Source organism: Halichoerus grypus, chromosome 15, assembly GCF_964656455.1.
Source record: "Halichoerus grypus chromosome 15, mHalGry1.hap1.1, whole genome shotgun sequence".
In the NCBI taxonomy this organism is placed as follows: domain Eukaryota; kingdom Metazoa; phylum Chordata; class Mammalia; order Carnivora; family Phocidae; genus Halichoerus; species Halichoerus grypus.
Window position 1 is genome coordinate 57,674,370 of NC_135726.1, and position 24,717 is coordinate 57,699,086.

Here is a 24,717-nt window from a genome sequence, read left to right on the forward strand (position 1 = left end):
GTTGCTCAACATCCTTCAGTGTCCAGGATGGACTCCTCCACACACACAGGCAGCAGAGAATCGTTATCCAGCCCTAAATGTCAATAGTGCTAAAGTTGAAAAAACCCTTGTCTAGGATACAATGCTGGTCACCATTTCAAAACACTAGCAGCTGGAAAATATGATGTATCCTAAGGTAAGCTCATTTTTTACCATAACAAAGGCATATTTTATTAGTGATAGATATATATTATAGCTATATTAACACTACATATATGTACATATGTATATATGTACATATATATATAGTGACATTTCCATTTATTCTCTGACATACAATATAAAATATTCACATATCAGAATATACTAAGAAAAGCAACTTTCACCATTTCTCAAAATAGATCCCTCAGGTCTTTTCAAGTCAACCCTTCCCTCAAGGGTAAGTCACTATGTTACTACAAGCAAATAGACAAATCCACCATCTATCTATCATTGGAATGTAACATATTTGTCATGATCATCTTGTCCCAGGGTGAAGTGATCAAATAACCGTAGCATCTCCCCTGGAGAGTCCAAGTCATGCTTCAGAGGTGGATATTTTTTGGATGTTTAACAATTAGATTTTGTTTTGCTCCTTCTTAGCTGCAGGATCGTTGGCAAAGTCACTTCTCTTAAAGACTCCTTTTCACTATTTTTAAAATCTGGCTGTTGGTGGTGCCTTCCAAAAGATGGGAGAAGCTCAGGACTTTAGGCATTTGGTGTATTGGAAGGCAAGAGTATATGTATTATAATGAAAATGTGGTAAGTATTAGAGAATTTGATTTGGAATATTTGACTTCCCATCCCATCCTACAGCTAAATATCTATCATCTATCCAGTATCTGTATCTAGATATATAGATAGATATAGGTATAGGTATAGGACTTTCTTTCCCTACAGATGATGAGCAGCTCCTGGGAAAATTCCTTGGCATGCTGGCATAAAGAAAATCCCCAGTGTAAGAGTATATGGTCTTCCTGATCAAGACCAAGTGGATATACTTAGTCCCTGAATTCCAGAGAGGATACATGGGTCCATAACAAGCAAGGACACATGGCTTTTGACTAAACGGTCCAATGAAGACAAATCTCTGCCTGTATGGCACCCTCTTATACTCTGTCCCAGGCCCTTCCACTTGGATGTGGGTTCTGGTTTAAAGAAGGATTTGAGCCCCATTAGACATCGGTTGAGGAAAACACTCACTTCTCATAGGAAACATAAGCAGGAAGATTGGTCTCCTCTCGGGCCCAACCCAAGAGCTATCCAGAACTAAGTTCTTGGGAAGGAACCATTACCTGTGGGGCAATAGATGGAGAAATTCTCTGACTAGAAACTCTGACCTCATACTTCCTGCTGATCTATCTAACTGTCTTACGAGGATCTGTCATTCTGCAAATGTGCACCAACAAGAGACTAACTGGGCTGAGGCCGTATCAGAATCATGGACCCCAGAGACACCATCCTTCTCTGTCTTGGTGAGTTCTCAAATGCAAGTGGGTAAGGGGGGGAAGGTGGGGGAGCCCCCAAACAGTCAGTGTCCCTCTTACTATGAGGAATCAGGAGATTCTGTCCTCCATATTGGAGAGTTGGCCTTTGCCCAGATATTTGTAACTGTGTCTTCCCAAATCCAAGTAGCCCGTGGGACATGTTCAACCCATGTCATGCTGTGTAGAGATCCATGATGGGTCCAGAGTTCCTATAGATGAGAGCCTTAGGGCCTGAAATCTAGAAGATAAAACTAAAAGATGAGCCTCAAAGCTATGCTTGCTGTGGAAGAAAAAATGACACCCTTCATGTCATTAGGCAGGGTGACTTGAAACAAACACTGGAAACTGGAAGACTCATCTCTCATGAATCTCTCTCTTCCAGTGTTCTGTCTGAGCCAGAAGATTCAGGCACAGGAAGGTAAGTGTTCCGCTAACTCTCTCCCAGCCACCTTATACCTTGGTACAGAAGGGTTGGAAGAACAGTCAAAAGCCCAAGCAAATTCCAATTTTATTCCCCATTCCAGCCATCTCTGCTGTGTTCTTCTCTCCAAAACCCTCAAACACATTGTACTCAGACCTGGATTTAGTGTTTTCTTCCATTAGGCTGTCTGCCCTGATATCAAAGACACATATTTTACTGAATGTTCACAACTGCAGGGCTGAGGAAGTTGGGAGCCATTGGTGATTACCCAATATCTGTCCCTATGTCAGACCTACTTGTTTTCACAACCTAATTCTCTCCACTCTATCCACTTTGCTACATCTAATGGGATGTTGCCTTAGCCCCACCCTCTCAAGCAGGCTCTATAATGGACACCAAGTAGCTCTCAAGTATGAGTGTATATTGTCACCTCCACTCCTGCCTTGTCCATGTCTTCTCTCCTCCAGCTCCTTCTAAAGACTGTAGCCTGGATTACTTGTGTGTTTAAAACACAGGTATCTTTATCTCCCTCGAACCCCTCAGGGGTCAAACTTCAGATAAACATACTGATGTAACCGGTTCTCCCAAGTGCTGCCTGCCCAGGTTGCATCTGCTCCCCCAACCCATCTTCCACTCTTCCACTGAACCTCTGCTCTTCACCCATGCTGAACTTACTTTAGTTTGTCCCTCACTTCTTTGTACTTCATTAACCCTTCTCCCATCATCCCTTCTATCCACAATGCTCCCAACCTGCCAGTCCACACTGCCTAGGCAATTGCTACTCATCCTCATGTGTCAGCTGAACCCTTACATCTATTATCAGACCTCCAAGATCTACATCCCTATACTGCAGACCATGTGTCATGAACTGCGATTATATACTTGTGTATTTTTAAAAATTAGTATCTGACATTTCCCACATCATCATTCCCTTAAAGGTCTTACCCAGGTTGTGTAGGTCAGGGTTTCTCAACCTTGGACCTATCGACATTTGGGAGCAGATAATCCTTTGTTGGGAGGGAAGTCCTGTGCGTTGTAAGAACCCTGGCCTTTACCCAGTAGATGCCAACAGTGCCTCCCGTCCCAACCAAAAATGTCCCCAGGCATTGACAAGTTGTCCCCTGGGAGGCAAAATTGCCCCCTGTTGAGAACCACTAGTTTAGGTCATGATATTAAATGAACACTGTGTCTGCATTAATGGAGGCATCTCTCATATACTTTGGAAGAACAAAAGCATGGATGTATTGGTGAATGAATAATACTGAATAACAGGAAGTCCTGCAATTTTTGGTAAATACGGTCAACATCTTCCATGGCCACAGATAGTAGGTTGGTCTTCCTTGATGGCATTCCTCCTGAGCATGGCAGAGTCCCTTTCATTCCCCCCTCACAGAGCAGCAGTTGAGTACATCACTATCAGATCTAAAATAGATGATACATCTCGATAAAGGAACCAGCAGATTGTTGAGTTTTGATGAGGATTGCCATGGCAACAAAATACCACGCAGACTTTATGGCAGACTCTTGGTTGCTAGGGGAGGGGCTGTGGGAAGAAAGAGTGGGAAGTGACCTCTTAGTGTGTACAAAGTCTCCTCTGGGGTGATAAAAATACAACAAGATAGAGGTGATGGAAAATCTTTTAAAAAAAGGAGCGGGGGGAGGCGCCTGGGTGGCTCAGTCATTAAGCATCTGCCTTCACCTCAGGTCATGATTCCAGGGTCCTGGGATCGAGCCCTGCATCAGGCTCCCTGCTCAGCAAGAAGCCTGCTTCTCCCTCTCCCACTTCCCCTGCTTGTGTTCCCTCTCTCGCTATGTCTCTCTCTGTCAAATAAATAAATAAAATCTTAAAAAAAAAAAAAGAGGGGAAGGTTACACAACATTGTGAATGCATTAAATACCACCGAATCATACACTTTAAAAATGGTTCATTGTATTGGGCGCCTGGGTGGCTCAGTTGGTTAAGCGACTGCCTTCGGCTCAGGTCATGATCCTGGAATCCCGGGATCGAGTCCCGCATCGGGCTCCCTGCTTGGCAGGGGGTCTGCTTCTCCCTCTGCCCCTCCCCCCTCTCATGTGCTCTCTCTCTCTCATTCTCTCTGTCTCAAATAAATAAATAAAATCTTTAAAAAAAAAAATAAAAATGGTTCATTGTATGCTATGTGAATTTCACCTCAAAAAGAAAATAAACATGAAAAGGAAGGAGTTTAGTTCCTCAAAAGGCTAAACATAGAATTATCATATGATCCAGCAGTTCCATTCTTACGTATATAACCAAAGGAATTGAAAGCAGGGACTTACACAGATACCTGTACACCGATGCTCAGGGCAGCATTATTCACCATAGCCAAAGACGGAAACAACCCAAATATCCATTGGCCTGAGTGGATAATCAAAATGTGGTTTACACAGACAATGGAATGTTATTTGGCCATTCAAACAAAGGGTGTTCTGACACATGCCACTACATGCGTGAACCTTACTCAGGGTATTATGCTCAGTGAAATACACCAGACACAGAAGGACAAATATTGTATTATTCCACTGATATGGAGTACCTTGAATAGGCAAATTCATAGACAGAAAGTAGATCAGATATTACTGGTGGCTGAGGAAAGAGGGAGTGGGGAGTTATTGCTTAATGATTATAGAGTTTCTGTCTGGAGTCATAAAAAAATTCTGAAAATAGAGGTCATGTTTGCACAATATTGTGAATGTAATTAATGCCATTGAACTGTTCACTTAAAAAAAATGGTTAAAAAGGGGGAGGGTGCCTGGCTGCCTCAGTCGGTAGAGCATGTGACTATCAATATCAGGGTCATGAGTTCAAGCCCCATGTTGGGTGTGGAGCCTACCTAAAAAAAGAAAAAAAGAAAGAAAGAAAGAAAAGAAAAGAAAGTTGAAATGCTAAATTTCACATTTTATATATTTTACTACATTTAGAAAATGCCAAAAAAAGATTTTAAAAAGGAAAGAATTGCAGGTCCTTCACACCTTAATTTATTTGTATTCTGTCCAGAGAGAAGGAAAGGACTGTGGTTTCTCCATAGCAGACCACCTGAGTCTGGGCTTTATTTTCTTCTAGGGGATTTTCCTGTTCCTATCATATCTGCCACACCTGGTTCTGTGATTCCCTGGAATGACTCTGTGAAGATCCTGTGTTGGGGGACTCCCGAGTCTTACTTGTACCAACTGGAAATCCTGGGAAACTCCACATTCGAGGTGGTGGAGAAGAAATTGGGATTTCAGAAGAAGGCTGAATTCCTCATTAAACACATGAATCCAAACACTGCAGGACGTTATCAGTGCCAGTATAGGAAACAGGACCGCTAGTCGGAGCACAGTAAAGCCTTGGAGCTGGTGGTGACAGGTGAGGACACATCCAAGGTCTCCAGCCTTGGTGCTGGAGAAATTGGACAGCCACATGCAGATCATATGAATTTAATTTTATTGTGTTATGTTAGTCACCATATAATAAATCATTAGTTTTTGATGTAGTGATCCATGCTTCATTGTTTGCGTATAACACCCAGTGCTCTATGCAGTACGTGCCCTGCTTAATACCCATCACTGGGCTCACCCATCCCCCCACCCCTCTCCCCTCTAAAACCCTCAGTTCATTTCTCAGAGTCCATAGTCTCTCATGGTTCATCTCTCCCTCTGATTTCCCCCCATTTTTCCCTTCCTTCTCCTAATGTCTTCCATGCTATTCCTTTTGTTCCACAAATAAGTGAAACCATATGATAATTGACTTTCTCTGCTTGACTTATTTCACTTAGCATAATCTCCTCCAGTCCCATCCATGTTGATGTAAAAGTTGGGTATTCATCCTTTCTAATGGCTGGGTAATATTCCATTGTATATATGGACCACATCTTCTTTATCCATTCATCTGTTGAAGGGCATCTGAGCTCTTTCCACAGTTTGGCTATTGCAGACATTGCTGCTATGAACATTGGGGTGCATATGGCCCTTCTTTTCACTATATCTGTGTCTTTGGGGTAAATACCCAAGAGTGCAATTGTTGGGTCATAGGGCAGCTCTATTTTTCATTTTCTGAGGCACCTCCACACTGTTTTCCAAAGTGGCTGTACCAACTTGCATTCCCACCAACAATGTAAGAGGATTCCCCTTTCTCCACAACCTCTCCAACATTTATTATTTCTTGCCTTGTCCATTTTTGCCATTCTAACTGGTGTAAGGTGGTATCTCAATGTGGTTTTGATTTGAATTTCCCTGATGGCTAATGATGATGAACATTTTTTCATGTGTCTGTTAGCCATTTGTATGTCTTCTTCAGAGAAGTGTCTGTTCATGTCTTCTGCCCATTTCTTGACTTATTTGTTTTTTGGGTGTTGAGTTTGAGAAGTTCTTTATAGATCTTGGATACCAACCCTTTATCTGTAGTGCCATTTGCAAATATCTTCTCCCATTCTGTGGGTTGCCTCTTTGTTTTGTTGACTCTTTCCTTTGCTGTGCAGAAGCTTTTTATCTTGATGAAGTCCCAAAAGTTCATTTTTGCTTTTGTTTCACTAGCTTTTGGAGATGAATCTTGAAAGAAATTGCTGTGGCCAATGTCAAAGAGGTTACTGCCTGTGTTTTCCTCTAGGATTTTGATGGATTCATGTCTCATATTGAGGTCTTTCATCCATTTTGAGTTTATCTTTGTGTATGGTGTTAGAGAATGGTCGAGTTTCATTCTTCTGCATGTGGCTGTCCAATTTTCCCAGCACCATTTATTGAAGAGACTGTCTTTTTTCCATTGCATATTTTCTCCTGCTTTGTCAAAGATTATTTGATCATAGAGTTGAGGGAGTTCATATCTGGGCTCTCTATTCTGTTCCATTGGTCTATATGTCTGTTTTTGTGCCAGTACCATGCTGTCTTGGTGATCACGGCTTTGTAATATAGCTTGAAATCGGGCAATGTGATGCCCCCAGCTTTGTTTTTCTTTTTCAACATTTCCTTGGCGATTCGAGATCTTTTCTGATTCCATACAAATTTTAGGATTGTTTGTTCCAGCACTTTGAAAAATGTCATTGGAATTTGGATCAGGATGGCATTGAAGGTATAGATTGCTCTGGGTAGCATAGACATTTTAACAATGTTTATTCTTCCAATCCATGAGCATGGAATGTTTTTCCTTCTTTTTGTGTCTTCTTCAATTTCTTTCATGAGTGTTCTGTAGTTCCTAGAGTATAGATCCTTTACCTCTTTGGTTAGGTTTATTCCGAGGTATCTTATGGTTTTGGGATTATTGTAAATGGGATCCATTTACCATAGCATCATTAGTTTTTGATGTAGACTTTACTTTAGAACAGTTTCATGTTTCCAGAAAAATTGAGAAGAGAGGACAGAACATCCCCATATACCTATCACCCACTCTCCCTTGTTGTTAACATATTCTGTTGGTATGGCACTTTTCTTACCATTAATGAACCAATATGGATAACTTAGCATGTGCCAAAGTGCATAGTTTATTTAGGTCTCCTTAGCTTTTACAACTGTTGATGGGCATGCAGGAGGGCACCTGATGTGATGAGCACTGGGTGTTATAGGCAACTGATGAATTATTGATCACTACATCTGAAACTAATGATGTACTATATGTTGGCTAATTGAATTTAAATAAAAATTTTAAAAAGATTTCCTTAGCTTTTACGCAGCGGTCATTCATCTGCTCTAGGATCCCATCCCACACTGCATGCAGTTGTCACATCTCCTTAGGCTGCTCTTGGCTGTGGCAGTTTTGAGGAGGGCTGGTCAGGTACTTTGTAGGATGCCCCACTATTGGAAGTTGTCTGATGTTTCTCTCATGATAAGACAGGGTTCCTGGGGTAACTGTGAGGAAGACCACAGAAGCACAGTGCCATTTTCACCACATCACATTAAGGGTACACACCATACAAATGAATATGGCTGTTGATGCTGAGCTTGAGCACCCGGCTGAGATAGCATGTGCAGGTTTCTCCTCCTGACCCTTTCTGTATGGATAGAAATCAGTAAATGCAGCCTGTACCTAAGGAGGGGGAAGTTATGCTCCCTGCACAAGTCTGGCCCTAGATTTTAAGTCCTCTGTCCTCAGGGTGGCTTGACCCTGTGTTTCTAGAAGGGTTTGTTTCTGGAAGGGTCCATCCTGAATTTCCAGGTCTTTTCACTTGCTAACATTCTTTTTACATAATGTCGCCTCTCTCAGCCTCTGACATAGCTCCTCAAACTCTGGATACTATTCCCCCTTTTCCCCAAATATGGCTTGTGATATTGTGATTTATAATAAGAACTATATATTTGGTTTTTGTTCCTGTTCCTGGCACAGAGCTCTTAAATCCCTTGGAATTTCCTGAATGACTAAGAATGGTAAAGTGTTTTGATATTCTAACAAACCCCTTCTTCCTACCTTACCTGAGGCTATGTTAATGAGGTGACTTTTGTACCCCACTTAAGGACCGGGGCTGGTTGCCAGGAGAACCGACCATGTGACTAAAATGTTTGAACTTTCAGTCCCTCCCCATTCCCACCTCCAGGGATGGGTGAGGGGCTGGAGGTTGAATCAATGGCTAATGGCCAAAGATTTAATCAACCATGCCTAGGTAATGAAGCCTCCATAAGAACCCAAAAGGACAGGGTTCAGAGAGCTTCCAGGTTGGTGAACACGTGGAGGTACTGGTAGAGAGGCGCACCTGGAGAGGGCACCTGGAGAGGGCACCTGGCCTTACGCATCCCTACCATCTGGCTGTCCCTGATTGTATCCTTTATAATAAACCAGTGATCTAGTAAGTAAACTGATCTCCTGAGCCTGTAAGTTGCTCTGGCAAATTAAATGAACCAAGGAAGGGGTTGTGGGAACTTCTGATTTACAGCCATTCTGTCAGAAGCACCAGTGACATGAGAGGTTTGTGACTGGCATCTGAAGTGGGAGCGTTCTCAGGACTGAGCCCTTAATCTTTGGGATCTGATGTTATCTCCAGGTAGATAGTGTCAGAATTAAGTTGAATTATGGGATGCCCAGTGGGTGTCTCAGGACTGCTTGGTGGTGTGGGGGGGAACCCCACATGTTGTAATTGGGAACAGAATCATTTCGGTCTTATGACTCTAGAAACAAGATCTTTATCTCTTGAAGATGGCATCTCATCCAAGCCCCACAGGCTGCTTGCTTGCTCAGACCTGTCTGAATAGTTTGGGACAGAGTATGGGTCCTGGAGTAGTGAAATGAGAAGTTCCCAGCTCCCATTCCTTTGGATCAGGGTCTTACCATGGACCCAATAGGAGTGGTGGGGATAACAGGGAAAGGAAGAAAAATCTTGCTATTAGCTTACTCTCTTCTCTTTTAGGCTTCTACAACAAACCCTTCTTCTCTGCTGACCAGGGCATTGTGGTGATGCTAGGGAAGAATATCTCCCTGCAGTGCAGTTCAGCACACATCCCATTTGATAGATTTTCACTGATCAAGGAAGGAGGAGCCACCCTGTCACAGAACCAAAATGGCAGACACCAAGGCAACTTCATTCTAGGTCCTGTGAACCAAAGCTTCTCAGGCAACTACAGGTGCTATGGTTGGTACAGCAGCAGCCCTTATGTGTGGTCAGCCCCCAGTGATGCCCTGGGGCTTGTGGTCACAGGTAGGTGCACCCCAGCCCAGCCCTGTGTCCTCCTCCTTGGGGCCTTGGCCTCTGGCAGGAATACAAAGAGGGGCACTGAGAAAGAACAGTGGGGCAGTAGAGGCTGTGAAGAAAGACTTTCATCCTCACCCCGTTTGATTTTCACATCCTCTCCTAGAGTTCTCCAGACAGTGCCCTTTAAAAACATGTGGTCTGTTGAGAATGGAGCAGCCAAAGTTCAGAGTCACGTTAAGGGGCATTGTTGAGACAATAGATCCCAGGCACCACCTCAGACTAACCCACCTCTCTTCTTCACATCCTTGGTTGCATCTGGAAACCCTTAAACTAACCTTCAGTACTATAGTCCGCTCTGAGTGATTGGCTGGAAATTTATGGCTCGTGGAAAGAACTCTAAAAACTCTAACATGAGCCCCATTATCATAGTGTTTGCATCTCTCTACTCGGCAGAAGAAGACAAGTTACAGCAAAGGAAAGCAACTGCTGACTGCTGCACAGGGCAACCACATTCATCTCTCGTGCCCACCTTGTCCAATCACTCTACAAGCTGAGCACATATAGTAGTCATGGCACTGTAAGATCATAGAGGCCAGAGTGCTTTTTCATTTAACAGTGCATAGATAATTGGGCACTGATGGAGGAGGAGTGAATTTATTAGTCTTTTTCTTTAAAGCAGATAGCCACAGTATCTTGTCTTAGAAATCATCTATCCCAGTGTTGGGATAATACTATCCTGTATTATCCTCTCAAACTCAAAATATTGTGCATTTTGTAATTAGGAACTAATTTGAAATTCCAAATCCATTTGAAATTATTTCTGTATTTTAACAAGAGAGTTACTATGATTTCTGAGCATTGTCATTTCACAGTATTTTATTACATCCTTGAAATGAATATGGGCCCAGAAAGTCCATATAACAAATGAAGAATTTTTTTTTTTTTAAAGATTCAGAGAACAGCAATGTTTAGTGAACAGTCACACAATAGTGGAGATACAATTTACCTAAGATTATCTGAAAATTTTCTCTGGCTAACCAACACTGTTGTATCCTTTGTCATGTATGAAAAAGGAACACAAGTTTTTACGTGGGGTGAAGGAAGTGTAGAGGAGAAAATTTAGGATTCCAAACATATGAAGGTGTTGCAAGGAAGGATATGACTAGACTTTGAGGGAAATGAAGAGGGAATGAAAAGCAAACACAACATCCCCATAGTCACCTCCTTTCCTGTTCACAAGTCTCCCCTTTGACCCAGGCTCAAGGATTAAGTATGGCGCTTGTGAGTGCATGAGTTCATTGAGGAGGGGTTCTGACACAAATAGGGAAATGAGCTCCTTTTCAGGGCTCTGGGGTTGGGATGAAATGGAACATGACCAATGATTGCTCATCTCCTTTTAATTATGTCTGCAGATATAATGAAACAAGATTACACAATGGGGAATTTGATCCGAATGGGTGTGGCAGGGCTGGTCCTTGTGGCTCTCTTGGCCATTCTGGTTAAAAATTGGCACAACCATCAGGCTCCAAACAAGGAAGACTGTCCAGATTTTCCTGAGCTGAGCTGGAGTAAACAGAAATGTCAGACATAATGGACCTTTGGACAAACTCCTAACAGCCAGAAGGTAGACACCTGTTGCTGAAGTAGTAATGAGTCAGCACTTGTGGAGTTCTGCAGAGCTACTGGGAGAACAAAAGAGAGAAAGAGGCACTAACAATTTTGGATACATTTTCAAACCAATGGTATTTTCTTATACATATCTGATACAGTTGTATACCACCTTTCTATATGTTGGTGATAAAATTCTTGGTATAGTCTTGGGTTAGCTCATTCCTGTGATAAAAATCATGCAAAGCATTCTCAGTTCTCATTGTTGACTGTTTTTCTCCCAGCCTCTACAGAAGGTCTGGCTCAAAATTTCAATCTGTCTTGAATTTATCAGCAAAACCAGATACCCTCACATCCTTCTAGGTAAGCTCTTAACACTTAGAATTCCATAAATTATTAATACTACTAATTAATTATTAATGTTGTCCATTCAACATACCATATATTCCATGACATGTATCCTTCTAGTTTTCCCTACCCTGCATTTGTGTATTAACACAGGCTTTCCCCATTGCTAAGAAGACTCTCCTGTTCTTATGAAACTAACATTTCTTTTTTTCTTTTTATTTATTTGTTTAAAATCAATTAATTAACATATAGTGTATTATTAGTTTCAGAGGTAGAGTTTAGTGATTCATCAGTTGCATATAACACCCAGTGCTGATTATATCAAGTGCCCTCTTTAATGCCCATCACCCAGTTACCCCATCCCCCTATCTCCCCTCCAGCAACCTTCAGTTTGTTTCCTATAGTTAAAAGTCTCTATGGTTTGTCTCCCTCTCTGATTTTGTCTTATTTTATTTTTCCTTCCCTTCCCCTATGTTCATCTGTTTTGCTTCTTAAATTCCACATATGAGTGAAATCATATGATACTTGTCTTGCTCTGACTAACTTATTTCGTTTAGTATAATACCCTCTAGTTCCATCCACATCATTTCAAATGGCAAGATTTCATTCTTTTTAATGGCTGCATAATATTCCATTGTATATTTGTAACATTTCAAAATATCTCATGCCTCCAATGCAAATTCAATAGACTTGTGAAAACAACCCCGACAAGCATTTCCTCTGGGAATTTTCGATAGATTGCTTAGTCTATTGATCCATCTCTTTGTAGTATTTGGCATAAAATATTATAAATATTTATTGAGATTATGAATAAATAAGTTGATGAAGGAAATGTTAGTGATTGGACCAGATAAAACTACAAGGAAGTGCCGTAGTTTCGGACGAGGGCTAATCAGAGACTTTACATCAAAGCCAGGATTTGGACCCAAGAATGCAATGGGGTTTGATCCTGACAGAGGGATAAGATTAGTTTCACACACTTGGTTTTGTCCACACCAGGGTCTTGTTTGGAAAAGCAGACTGTAACCCTGGGAATAAAAAGATCTTCCCCTCCTAGGAAAAGACTATATTGTCCTGTAGCCATGATGACAAGGTGCCACCAGAACCGCTTTTTCACCCATCATCAGTGACCACTCACCTTAGTGAAAATGCTTTGGCGATTCAACCAATCAGCTCCTTGTTTCTAAATGTCAGCCAATCAGAAACAGGTTTACTCCAGTAAGCACATCTGTGAGTGATAGCCAATCAAAAGTCCCCCTCAAATAAACATCTTTTACAAATAATGCCAAACCACAAGAGGCCCTGAGAATCCCAAAAATCCTGTCTAGGATCATCTGTAGGCTTTGCTCGGAGACTCAGAGATATCACGTCTGGCCAGCACACCAGCATAACTCCCCCTTAATATAGTAAAAATAAATTCCACTCTGCCTTTTTTATTTCAGGCACTGAATGGTGAGTGCATTGGCCTCGACAGTTCATATATTGGGTTGATTTAGGTTAAGTGTAAGGCTCGGCTTAGGGGCAGCGTATGGGGACTTATATTCTATGACCTTCACTTTTATGTTAGGCTTTATTCTAGTCACTTCATTTGCAGGAGCATGCTGCAACCCTGTGAATTTTATTCTATTCAATCCATCTATCACGTGGGCAAAGAGATGCTCACAAATGATATGATTTGATGGGCACCCGCTGGCTCAGTCCATAGAGCATGCGACTCTTGATCTCGGCGTTGTGAGTTTAAGCCCCACACTGAGTGTAGAGATTACTTAAAAAAAAAATACTTTAAAAAATATTATGATTTGAATAATGATACAAATATATGGATACAGAGTTTCAGTTTGGGATGATGAGAAAATTCTGGAGACATGGTGGTGATGGTCCCACAACAATGTAAATACGCTTAATGTCACTGAACCATACACTCAAAAATGGTTAAAATGAAACCCTATGTCTGTCAAAGAACAATTCCCTTTGGGGATATAGAGGTTTAGTTTTGAAAGATGAAAAAGTTCTGGAGCAACAATGTGAATGTACCGCACACTACTGTACAATGGGTGAAGATGGTAAATTTCATGTTATGCGTTTTTTGCTACAATAAAAAGCTTTTTGAATAGTTAAAACGGTAAAAAAATTTATGTTACGTATTTTTTACCACAATCTGTGAAAAGTTCGTTGTGGCCTGTAGAGACTGAAAGTAGATTACTTGTTGCCTGGGGCTGGTAGAGTTGGGGGGGGGTGGGTAATTGACATTAATGGCCAGGGAGCACTGGGTTTCTTTTTGTAGTGGTGGAAAAATTCTAAAATTACATTGTGGTAATGGTTGAGCAATTCTGTGAATGTACTAAAAACCATTGAATTATATACTTTAAATAGGTAAATTGTATGGTATAGTTCAATAAAGTTTTTTTTTTCAAGTACCAAAAAAAATGAATATATTGTTAATGACATCCTCGGGGTTGCTCACTCTTTAAGTGATTGAGTGATGGCTTGAAATCCATCATTTCCAACATGGCTTACAAACTCTAAACAGAGATAGTCCCAGGAGTATGGGAGTGAGCTTAAGACGACAAATGGGCTCAAGTAAAAACACCTTGATAAAGTCAAGTCCTTGGAAGGATTTCCCTCTTAGAAAAAGTGGCTCTAGAACTGCTCCAATCACCATCTCAGAAAACGACAAGCAAACCTGCCTGTCTGCAAGTCTGGACGCAGACTTATGAAAAATCAGAAACACTGACATCTTCCACAAGAGTGTGAAGTTGAATTCCACTTCTGAGCCATGTAGGACCAAAACCACAAATGAATGTAAGATTGCTTACAGCCTGCTGAGACACCTGGGCCCTCCAGAAGAATCAAATGGAAGGCAACACTTTCGCTACAAGTACACACAACAATATACGTTGGAATCCCATAGGTAGGAAAACTCACTGTGAATAACCAGCAATAAAAAATTGCAAATTTCATAAAGAAACAAAGAAACCCCAAATATTATGGAAGAATTAGCAATACCAAGGGACTTGAGATACAGAACTGTCATATGCCTATGTAAATTACTAGTTAACAGAGAAGAAAGCCACAAGGAAACCGAGGCTAGACCCATTCTCTAAAGTCCAGACCCAACCCCAATTAGGGCCAGGCCATGGAGATACTAACCTGATCCTCTGTGGTGCCAGGAAGCTGACTTAAATTCCAGGGAGCTCCCCCCAACTTTTAAAACAATTTCACAGGAACATGTTATCAGGCAACCAGCCTCTTGAATAGACTCTCAAGCTCTCTAAGTGAGAGGTAGCAGAACTTTCTCACTATACCAAGAGAACTACTTCTCTGCCCCTGGTCACTTTATCCCCAAAGGACAACTAGCTCTTTCCTGATACAGGGACCCACTCATTAGGAACCTTACCTTCATGCTATGAATGGACTTTAGGCTGACAGTGATGAGTAAATTAAGATGTATTATGGGAGAGAAGTGAGACAAGATCCCTTCTTGGCCCAGAGACATCTTTGTCATCTACAGGCAAGACTGCCTCATTGTCTCCTTTGAACTAGCAACCACTGCCTCTCTCCCCCATGGTTTGGTATCTAAATGTTTCCATAGGTCAAGTGTGGTTTTAAAAACAAAAAACAAAAAACAAAAACCCATAGCACATAGCCAGGTTTCTCACAGACATTGGCTGTGCCCACTCTCTATGTGGTCAACGTAAAAAACTCCAGTGGATGGCCCTGGGTCCTCACCCACTACTTCTTCTGCACCCATCTTTCCTGTAAGTTTAAGTTTCCTAAATGATGCACACAGGAAGTCAGCTGGAAGAACCCCCCTGCTATATCCTTAGCGAGTCCTAATGGGGAGGACAAGACAGTAGCAATCCAGGGTATGACCCTTTTTACAGGGAGAGCAGAGCTTCTGATTTTAGGTCTAAATCTGCCCGGGAGTAGATGCACAAGCTATCATCTCAATCAAGAGTGACCATCTCACTTGAGCTTTTCTTCTCCAGGATGGCTTCTGAGAAAGACTTTATAGGTACATGAGAATGATGCCCTCTCTCAAAATGTTGTAAGGACATTTTGGTGGAGACCATCTAGACAGGTGGCATGGGTGGGTGTTGGCTGGCTGGAGAAGACAGGTGCTGGAATTTGGAACCAAGGACTGGAGGCAACAGAAAAGAATGGAATAGAAATCCTATCATTTGCAACCACAGGAGTGAACCCACAGGGCATTATGCTAAGTGAGATAAGTCAGACACACAAGGACAAACACTACCGATACCACTTATACTAGGACAAAATTGTCCTATATTTTGACTTAAGTGTTGGTTACATGACTATATACATTTATCAAAACTCATATAGAACTGAACAAGAAATGAGTGGGTTTTACTATATGTAAATAAGGAAGTGAATGGAATATATTCCACCATAAAATCAAGAAATAAGAACAATGGTAATAGATTGGGGGAGATTTCCTCATAGAATGTAAGGCAGAATATAGATCAGCATTACATTTCATTTTCCAAAATTATTTAGACCCTTTGAGGAAAAAAACACATTTTGAGTTTTAAAATATATTAAAATGTTTAAGATTTTAATATTTAATTTCTGCTTTATAACAGACTAAAGGAATATACTTATGTAAGAAACAGAACATTTTGTTTCAAAAATTGCATTTTGTTGAAATGTTGTAACAAACCTTTGGAGAAGATAGCATTATCATTTCATTCTGATGAAACCAATTAACTGACCCAAGCATATGCATACCAAACAAAGGGGAGCCAAGATTAAACACATATTTTTTTAATAATTCTAAGGTTTCTGCTCTGCACACTACCCTATGCCTTTCCTGGGCATAATGTCCACATTTCAAAATTTAGAAGAAGACCCTGAAATGAGTTGCAGGTGGGGCAGACAATTGTCAGAGGATCTGGTTAGACCACAGAGATGACCAGATGTGTCATGGGGACAATGACCTGTCCTTATGCCTCATGGTCAGAGGTAGAAGGAAGACTGTGAACCTTCTTGTAAAAAGTCAGTGTGAAAGCCCCATGGCGATTAGTGCTGGGCTTCACCCACCACATCCTGTGCATCTTCCTGGCCTGCTGGACTCAGTCTCCACCCAGCTGCTCAACATTCTCCTGGTACAATCAGTACTATGACCTCTACACTCACTGCCCTGCTCTACCTCGGTGAGTTCTTGCACGTGAAGGAGACAGAATCCAGGGGTCTGGGTGTGGGGGGGCAGCATGTCTCACTGTTCTTGTCTTCCAGGGCTATACCTGAGCCAGACCATCAGCACCCAGAAGCGTGAGTCCCTCCTTCAGAGCCCCAGAGTCTCTCTACTGGGCTCAGACAAAGTATCCACCTAGGAGCCACCAGAGGAGAGAGCAGGGGCTCTGGTTTGCTAGGAGTGCTTGGGACCAGCAACCGGGTGGAAATATGGGTGGGAAGGGGCTTTATCTGGAACTCCAGCCTCTAATTCCCTTCCAGAGATTCTTTCGAAACCCATCATCTGGGCCAAGCCAGATTTCATGATTCCGAAGGGAATGCGAGTCTTGATCTTATGCCAGGGGACTCCTGAGGCCGTTGAATACCAGCTGTATTTTGAGGGACACCTCTCTGCCCAGCAAATCCCAAAACAACTTGGAAGGAGGAACATAGCCATGTTCCGCATCCCAGCCATGACCCCGCTCACTGCAGGGCAATACAAGTGCATTTACCGAAGAAAGGAGCTCTGGTCAAACCCTAGTGACCCTCTGGATCTGGTGGTAACAGGTAACTGTCCCATCCTCAGCCTGAATCCTGGGGAGGGTCATGATTTATTTATTAATCTCCTTTGGTGTCATTCAACCTCACTCAGCGGTTACCTATGACCTAGAGGCAGATTGGTCTTAGGTCAGGTTCTCCAGGTGAGATGCTCTGAGATGGACGCATGTGTGCAGGGGGGAACACTGGGGAGCATCTTCAAAAGTGACCCCAGCGATGAGGAGTGAGGGAAACAGGCCAGGCAAAAGGCAGAAGCTGGACCATGGTGCAGTTTCAACAGACACCTCAGCCAAGCAAATGTGGAACTCTGGACCTGGGATGGCCCTTCTGAGTGGTCTTGAGATGAGGCTAGGGGTTCTGTACCCACCAGTGTCAACCCCTCCTAGGGAGGAGGTTCCATTCAAACATCCGAACTTTTATGGCACTTGTATTCTATCAGGGGAAGACAGACCACGAGTCTAAGTCAGGACAAATCAATCAGTCATGAGCACCTAAGGAGTAAATGATGATATGGAAAAAGACAGAGTAGAATGGGGTTGGGAGGGAAGGCAGTCTCAGGAAGGCAGTCCCAGGCTCCTTCAGCTGAGGGATGTGGTTCTCAAACTTAAGCAGGTATCAGAATCACCTGGAGGGCTCGTGAAAACACAGATGGCCCTAGTATACCCATGTTCACCGAAGCGCTATTCACAATAGCCAAAAGGTAGCAACAGGCTCAGTGTCTACTGACAAAGGAATGGATGAACAAAATGTGGTCTATACATCTATACACATGATGGAATATTATTCGGCCTTGAAAAGGAAGGAGATTCGGACACCTGCTACGTCATGGACGGACCTTGAGGGCGTTATTCTGAGTGAGATAAACCAGTCACAGAAGGACAAATACTGTAGGAGTCACTTCTGTGTGGGAGCTAGGATGGTCAAATTCATAGAGACAGAAAGCAGAATGGTGGGTGCCAGGGGCTGGGGAGCAGGGATGGGGTGAGGGTGCTTAATAACGGGGACAGTTTCAGTTCTGCAAGATGAAAAGGGTTCTGGAGATGGATGGTGGTGATGGTTGCATGACAATGTGAAGGTACTCAACGCCACTGAATTGTACCCATAAAATTGGTTAAGATGGTAAATTTTATGTGTCATGTATTTCATAACAATGTAAAACAATAATAATTTTTAAAACACAGATGGCTGCCTTACCCCTGAGTTTCTGATGCAGTGGGTCTGGGGTGGAGCCTGGAAATCTGCATTTCTGATAAGCTTCCTGCTGATGCTGATGTCGCTGGTCCCAAGGATCTCTAACTCTGAGAACCACTGATGTTGGGCAATCCCCAGAGAGAGAGTCATGCTAATGCCCCTGAAAGTTAGAGGAGTGAGTGTCTCAGTCTTGAAGGGAGAGATCAGGGAGGGCATGTCCATGACCAAAGCAGAGGAGACAGAGATTCTTGGGTGTGACATCCCAGTCTTAAGGCCAAGGAGGAAGGGAGACATAGGAGGCAGGATAAAGACTCTCTTAACCTACCTGGCTCCTTCTCCCACAGAAATGTATGACACGCCCACCCTCTCCGTTCATCCTGGGCCTGAGGTGACCTCAGGAAAGAACGTGACCTTCTATTGCCGACTAGGCACTGCAACAAACAAGTTCTTTCTGCTCAAGGAGGGAAGATCTGGCCGCCCTGAGCACAGATATGGGAACACCCAGGTGGAGTTCCCCATGGGTCCTGTGACCACAGCCCACAGAGGGACGTACAGATGTTTTGGCTCTTATAACAACCATGCATGGTCTTTCCCCAGTGAGCCTGTGAAGCTCCTGGTCACAGGTGAGGATAACCCTCAGATTTCCCCCATGTCCTCTCCGGAACCCCAAGTGAACCCAACCAGTGATGAGGAAGGCAGCAAAGGGACAGGTGGGAAGATGCAGAGGGCACCTCCCTGCAGTGCCCTCATCCACATGCATTTTTGCAGAGGCCCAGTTGATTTTTCCCGAGGAAGAAGGCCAGAGGGACAGGGAGAGGGAGGACACAGAGACTAGGTGGGAAGACCAGAGGAAACCCAAAACCTTTATGGTTTTCTTTGTTTCCCCTGCCAGAAGATGTTGGGGACACCAGCCTTGCACCCACAGAACACACCTCTTTTTCTGGTGAGTAACAGTTACTTCTAAACTTGGGTGGGGGGGTGATCAGAGCCTCCCAGTGACACTAAAAACATGTCGTTCATTCGAAATATCCATTGACTGTATAGCAATTGCCATGACCTGCAGTTCCCTCAGTGGAGCAAATATCCTTGCTTTCGTGGCACCTGCATCCCAGCGGGAGGCAGACCGAGAGTCAAAGTCAGAGAAATAAGCCAAGCGTATAGCACAGGGGGAGCAAACAGTGGTGTGGAAGAAAGACAGAGTAGAACAAACAGGGTGAGGGTGACCGGGAGGGCAGGTGGCAATATTAGAGCTGTCTGAATCGGCCTCACAGTGGAGCAAATACCTAAAGAACTAAGGGCGTTCGTTCTGTGGCTACATGGGGAAGAAGGTTCCAGAGAGAGGGAGTGGCCATTGAGTATGGCAGGGGGAGGGCCAAGGCAGGGGGAGGGCCAGCGCCGGGAGTACCACCCTCCACTGGGAGTGATATTGCACGGTGCCAGTGGGGACGGGGTGTGGGCTCAGAGCCTGGAAGAAAATGGGGAGACTGTGAGTCATCCAACATGTGAGGAAGAAGCCATGTTGACCCACGTAATGAGGAAGCTGAGGGCCAGGGGGAAGACATGCCCGGTGGGGGGTCCTGGAGCTGAATTCCCCCTCGGGTTTGCCTGTCCTTTGGCTCTTCCTCTCTACCTGCCAGATGAAGCCAGTAGGACCTGGAGGGTGGAGTGGGGACCTGGAAAAGCTGCACAAGGCCATGGGGTCCAACCGAGGGGAGGAGAGGCAGCCTGGGCAGAGGCCGACACTCTTTTTCTCACTGCTTCACTTCCCTATCATCCGCAGACCTTTGGGACCTCGACTTGTTAACCACAGAAGCAGAATTCCAGCAAGGTAGGCAAGCAGCGGGTGCTGCAGCCTGTGAAGGAGTGTGATCTGGAACGGGGAGAGGGAGAGGTGGGGCGAGGCGTGTCCATCCATTCCTGTCAGCCATCAGTCTGTTCTTCTGACCCCAGACCTTGCCCTCTGGGATCACACTGCCCAGAATCTCCTTCGGATCGGTCTGGCTTTCCTGGTCCTGGTGGCCCTCATGTGCCTCCTGGCTGAAGACTGGCTTTGGAGGAAGAGGGCACAAGAGAAAGCCAACGGGGCTTCAAGTCAGGAACGCAGGAGAAGGTTCAGAACACAGAGACGCCTGGACAAATGACCGAGAGATGTGCTGGCCACAGGTAGAGCTGAGCGCTGGCCTTGACCCTGAGCTGAGTGAGCTCTGTGTTGTACCCATGGAGGAGGGTTCCCTGCAGGAAACTGAAGGACAGCTGCGTGGAGTCTGGCAAAGCTTCCAGGAGGAGTTGGGCAGGGGGGATGAAAGAGCTAAATTTCTCCTGCAGACAGACCCTCTAGTCTCTTGTGGGGTGTAAGCATTTTTGTGCCTGCCTGATGCAAACCAAAGTTTTAACCACCCTGGTTTTCACCGAATATCTTTGTAAACAGCATGGCCACAGAATATTTCCTTCCTACTTTGGTCTTTATCCCTAGTTCTTCTTTCCTTTGCTGCAATATGTCATTCACGGTATTTAATAGCCAGTACAGAAAAAAATAATAATAACCAGTACAGAATAGGCATTTGTCAAAAGGAACAGCACAGAGAGGCACCACCGGGTTAACGGAGGTGCAGGCTGTGAGCACACATACAGCTCAGTGTGTCCTGGCTGGGTCTCAGCCTTGCCCCAATTCCTCTGTCCTAGGCCACCTCAAGCTTCTGTCTTCCTCGCTTCTTTATCCAGAATTGGCCTTCTTCCTTGGGTTTCCCCCCAAAAAAGTTCCCCAAGCCCTCCAGCTTGACTCCAGATATCACTTCCATGCTCCCAAAGCACCTGTTGTTCGTCTATAACATCACTGGGGCTCTAACACTGCATACACATCCATTTTCCTGTCTCTACAGTGAACTTATGTGAATTAAGTCTGTGTTGGGTCTGATGGCTGTGCTCACAGCTCCTGCCACTAAGAGAGTTCTCCGGAAATACACGTCAGGTCGATGGATATATAAATGAGGCTGTAGCGCAGCTTAGCTCTTGAGACTCCTGATTATTGTCCTTGAAATGCTATCTGGACCCTTTGTTCCTTGAGAACTTCTTCTTGATCAACCCATTAATATAACCATTATATGGGTCCCTGCCCCCCTCAAGATTCTGACACCTCACACGGTGTCAAGTCCATTCTCTAAATCTGAGTTCCTGTTATGTATCAGAGAACATTAATTCCAACCTCAAAGGGGTTGGACATGCATTTTTAATGAGATAAAGAATATCCAGAAACCAGCATAGGCTCTGACACATGTAAGTTAACTCAATGCATGGTAGCTGTTATTATTCCCAGTACTACGGGGAACTGAAACTCACACGAATTGTTACCTCAGTACCGGTGGACCCGTACTGAATGTCCTTCTTTCTGTTCTTCATCTGCTAGGTCTTCACAGACCAAGAACTTCTGTTGATACTGAATCATAATGTTCTTTATCCCAAGACGTGATGGACTTCTTCAGAGTGTGTTTATGACATCTCAAATTTTCCATATCCTAAGCTATGGCAGGAAACCTACAGTCTCAAGGGGGAAAAAATGTGTAAGGTAGAAGAATTTTGGATCTCCAGATATAAGTGCAGGGGCTTGAGAGCCTCCTCAGAGGGATGGAGGGGTCTTTTCCACACAAGGCTGTTCCCCTCACTGCTCCAAGTCAAAATCTTCCAAAATTGGTCAACAAGACTAGACCAGATGGTTAAGTGGAGCATTACTCTTTTTGAAATGTTGAACCCAGTTTGTATTCCAGACAGCGAAATGAAGCACGGGGAGGAGGAAGGGAGGGAAAGGGAGAGAAAGTACCGGCCAGTTGTTTGTTATGGAGGTTTATTGGAAACGCTTAAAAACACTTCCATTATAGCAGGGAGGACATTAGGAGAAGGAAAGGAAAAATGAAGGGGGGGAAATCGGAAAGAGAGATGAACCATAAGAGACTATGGGCTCTGAGAAACAAACTGAGGGTTTTGGGGGGGGAGGGGGGATTGGTTAGCCCAGTGATGGGTATTAAGGAGGGCACGTATTGCATGGAGCACTGGGTGTTATACGAAAACAATGAGTCGTGGATCACCACATCAAAAACTAATGATGTATTTTATGGTGACTAACATAACATGATAAAATAAAATTAAAAAAAATTTTTTAACCATTAAAGTGCTAACATGATAAAAAACAAAACAAAACAAAAAACCACTTCCATTTATTTCTCAGTGGTTAGAACCTAATAGCTTGCCCTACTTGGATGCAAGGGAGGTTGAGAAAGATAGCCTTTATTCCAGGCATCTCTGCGACAAGATAAATATTGGCATTTCTGTGACCAATGGAGTGAGGAGGGATGTGACAGAGTTGTGATAGGCAGCTGCAGTCTGTGCAACCAGAGCCTACCATGCGCCGGGCACTGGTAAAAGGACCACATCCCTGCCAGAACAGGGATGATTGTCCAGGAGAGCAGATCTTCAAGAAAGTGAGTAAATGCCGGGAAAGGGGACAAGTTGGGACAGAAGAAATACAGGATGCCACTGGAGCTTCTTTCTATGCAAAATTCCATTCTAGAGAGACATTGAGGAGGGCATACAAATGAGGAATGGGGATGACGGTGGCAGGGGTCTGCACTAATTCATGCAGAGGCTCACATGCGGGACGGGGTGAAAACCATGCAGTATTAGTAGAGCTTTGATTCTGGGTGACACTGGGTGCATCATGCCAAGCACAGCCATGGAAGCCACATCTTAAATGCACATCTCATCTTTAAGGCAAAGGGAGCTCATTGAGCATTTTTATCATGGCTGGGATAGGATGACGTGTGGACTGCAGAAAGACCCTTCCAACTGAGAGAGAAAAGAATAAGCAGAAGAAAACAAAACCATGGAGAAACAGCACAGTTGAGAATGTCATCTATTTCTGGGGTTGATAATCAGAGAGAAGACTGAAACTCATAACCCGGAGGGAGGTCCAGCAATGGATGATGGGTCCTAGTCCTGAGATTGGTAATATTTGCCAGGTTTGTTACTTCTGAGGATTGCCTAGATTATTCTGAGCCCTTTAGATTTCAATATTAACTTTAGGATGTTGGTTGTCACAAAAGACCAGCCTGGGTTGTGCATGAAATTGTACTAAAGCTACAGATCAATTTAGGGGGAATTATCATCTCTTCAATCTTTCAATCCATGCAAGCTTGCACCCTAAATGTGTTATATTTTGTCATGTATTTATATGTTCCCTGATTTCTCTAAATAATATCGTGTAGTCCTCTATGTACAGAATGTGCACATCTTTTGTTAGATTTCCACAAGATATATCCTCTAGTTATATCATCCCCAGACAGATCCCTAGGTATGTGACTTTTATTTTGTAAGTGGTATCATTCTTTAAATAATTTTATCACCATTGTTTGTTGCTGGTATTATAAAAATAAAATTGGCTCTTGTATATCAAATATGTACTCAGTGGTCTTGCAAATTTCACATCTTAATTTTAACAGTTCTAGATTATTTCTAGGTTTAAAAATTTTTAGAGTTTTTTGTAAAATTGATTTCTTTTTTACTGTCTTAACTACCTGGCTAGAACCTCCAACACATTAATGGATAGCAAGGATCTTTTTCTTAGTACCAATATTATGGGGAATATTTTTAACATCTTACCACTGAGTAAGCAAATTGCTATAGTTTTTTGTAGATATTCATTGTCCCAGTTAGAAAATTCCTTTGTATTCTTGTTCTGCTAAGTTTGTTTCCATTTGCAAATGAGAAAGAACATATCCAGTGAGACCAGTTAGGAGGCTCCTACATTATTCTAGATGACAGTTGATAATGGCTCAGAGAAAGTGGAGACCTTTCACATATTTTAGGCACATAAGTCATACTTCATTTTATTGTTTAGAAATGATGGCTGAAAATTATGGAAGCAGCCCAAATGTCCATCAACTGATGAATGGATAAAGAAGATGTATATGTACAATGGAATATTACTCAGCCATCAAAGAGGATGAAATCTTGACATTTGCAATGATGTGGATGGTGCTAAAGTGTATTATGCTAAGTGAAATAAGTCAGTCAGAGAAAGACAAACACTATATGATTTTATTCATATGTGGAATTTAAAAAACAAAACAAATGAGCAAGGGAAAAAAAAGAGAGGGGACAAACCAAGAAACAGATTCTTAACTATAGAGAGCACACTGATGGTCACCAGAGGGGAAGTGGGTGAGGGGATGGTGATTAAAGAGTGCACTTGTCATGACGAACACTAGGTGATGTATGGAAGTGTTGAATCACT

General features: G+C 43.2%; 2 protein-coding genes across 5 annotated transcripts; both read left to right on the plus strand.

Moving 5' to 3' along the window:
• The first annotated feature begins 881 nt into the window (after positions 1 to 881).
• FCAR (Fc alpha receptor) lies at positions 882 to 11,393 on the plus strand. Its single transcript, XM_036092111.2, is given in 5 exon segments — positions 882 to 1,493; positions 1,888 to 1,923; positions 5,009 to 5,293; positions 9,255 to 9,542; positions 10,949 to 11,393. Coding segments are annotated over 5 exon segments (822 nt in total). The 5' UTR covers positions 882 to 1,459; the 3' UTR covers positions 11,128 to 11,393.
• Positions 11,220 to 23,878, plus strand: NCR1 (natural cytotoxicity triggering receptor 1). Of its 4 annotated transcripts, XM_036092107.2 has the most exons (9): positions 11,220 to 11,278; positions 11,429 to 16,666; positions 16,749 to 16,784; positions 16,968 to 17,252; positions 18,779 to 19,057; positions 19,327 to 19,377; positions 20,215 to 20,262; positions 20,385 to 20,597; positions 21,838 to 23,878. In XM_036092107.2, exons 2-8 carry the CDS (start codon positions 16,633 to 16,635, stop codon positions 20,573 to 20,575), a joined length of 924 nt encoding a protein of 307 aa, XP_035948000.1. In that variant the 5' UTR covers positions 11,220 to 11,278; positions 11,429 to 16,632; the 3' UTR covers positions 20,576 to 20,597; positions 21,838 to 23,878. The 4 variants fall into 4 exon arrangements, with proteins under 4 accessions (XP_035948000.1, XP_035948001.1, XP_077919141.1 ...); XM_036092108.2 differs by lacking the exon at positions 11,220 to 11,278 and having other exon boundaries at positions 11,459 to 16,666; positions 19,330 to 19,377; XM_078063015.1 differs by lacking the exons at positions 11,220 to 11,278; positions 20,385 to 20,597 and having other exon boundaries at positions 11,459 to 16,666.
• The last annotated feature ends 839 nt before the right edge of the window (positions 23,879 to 24,717 follow it).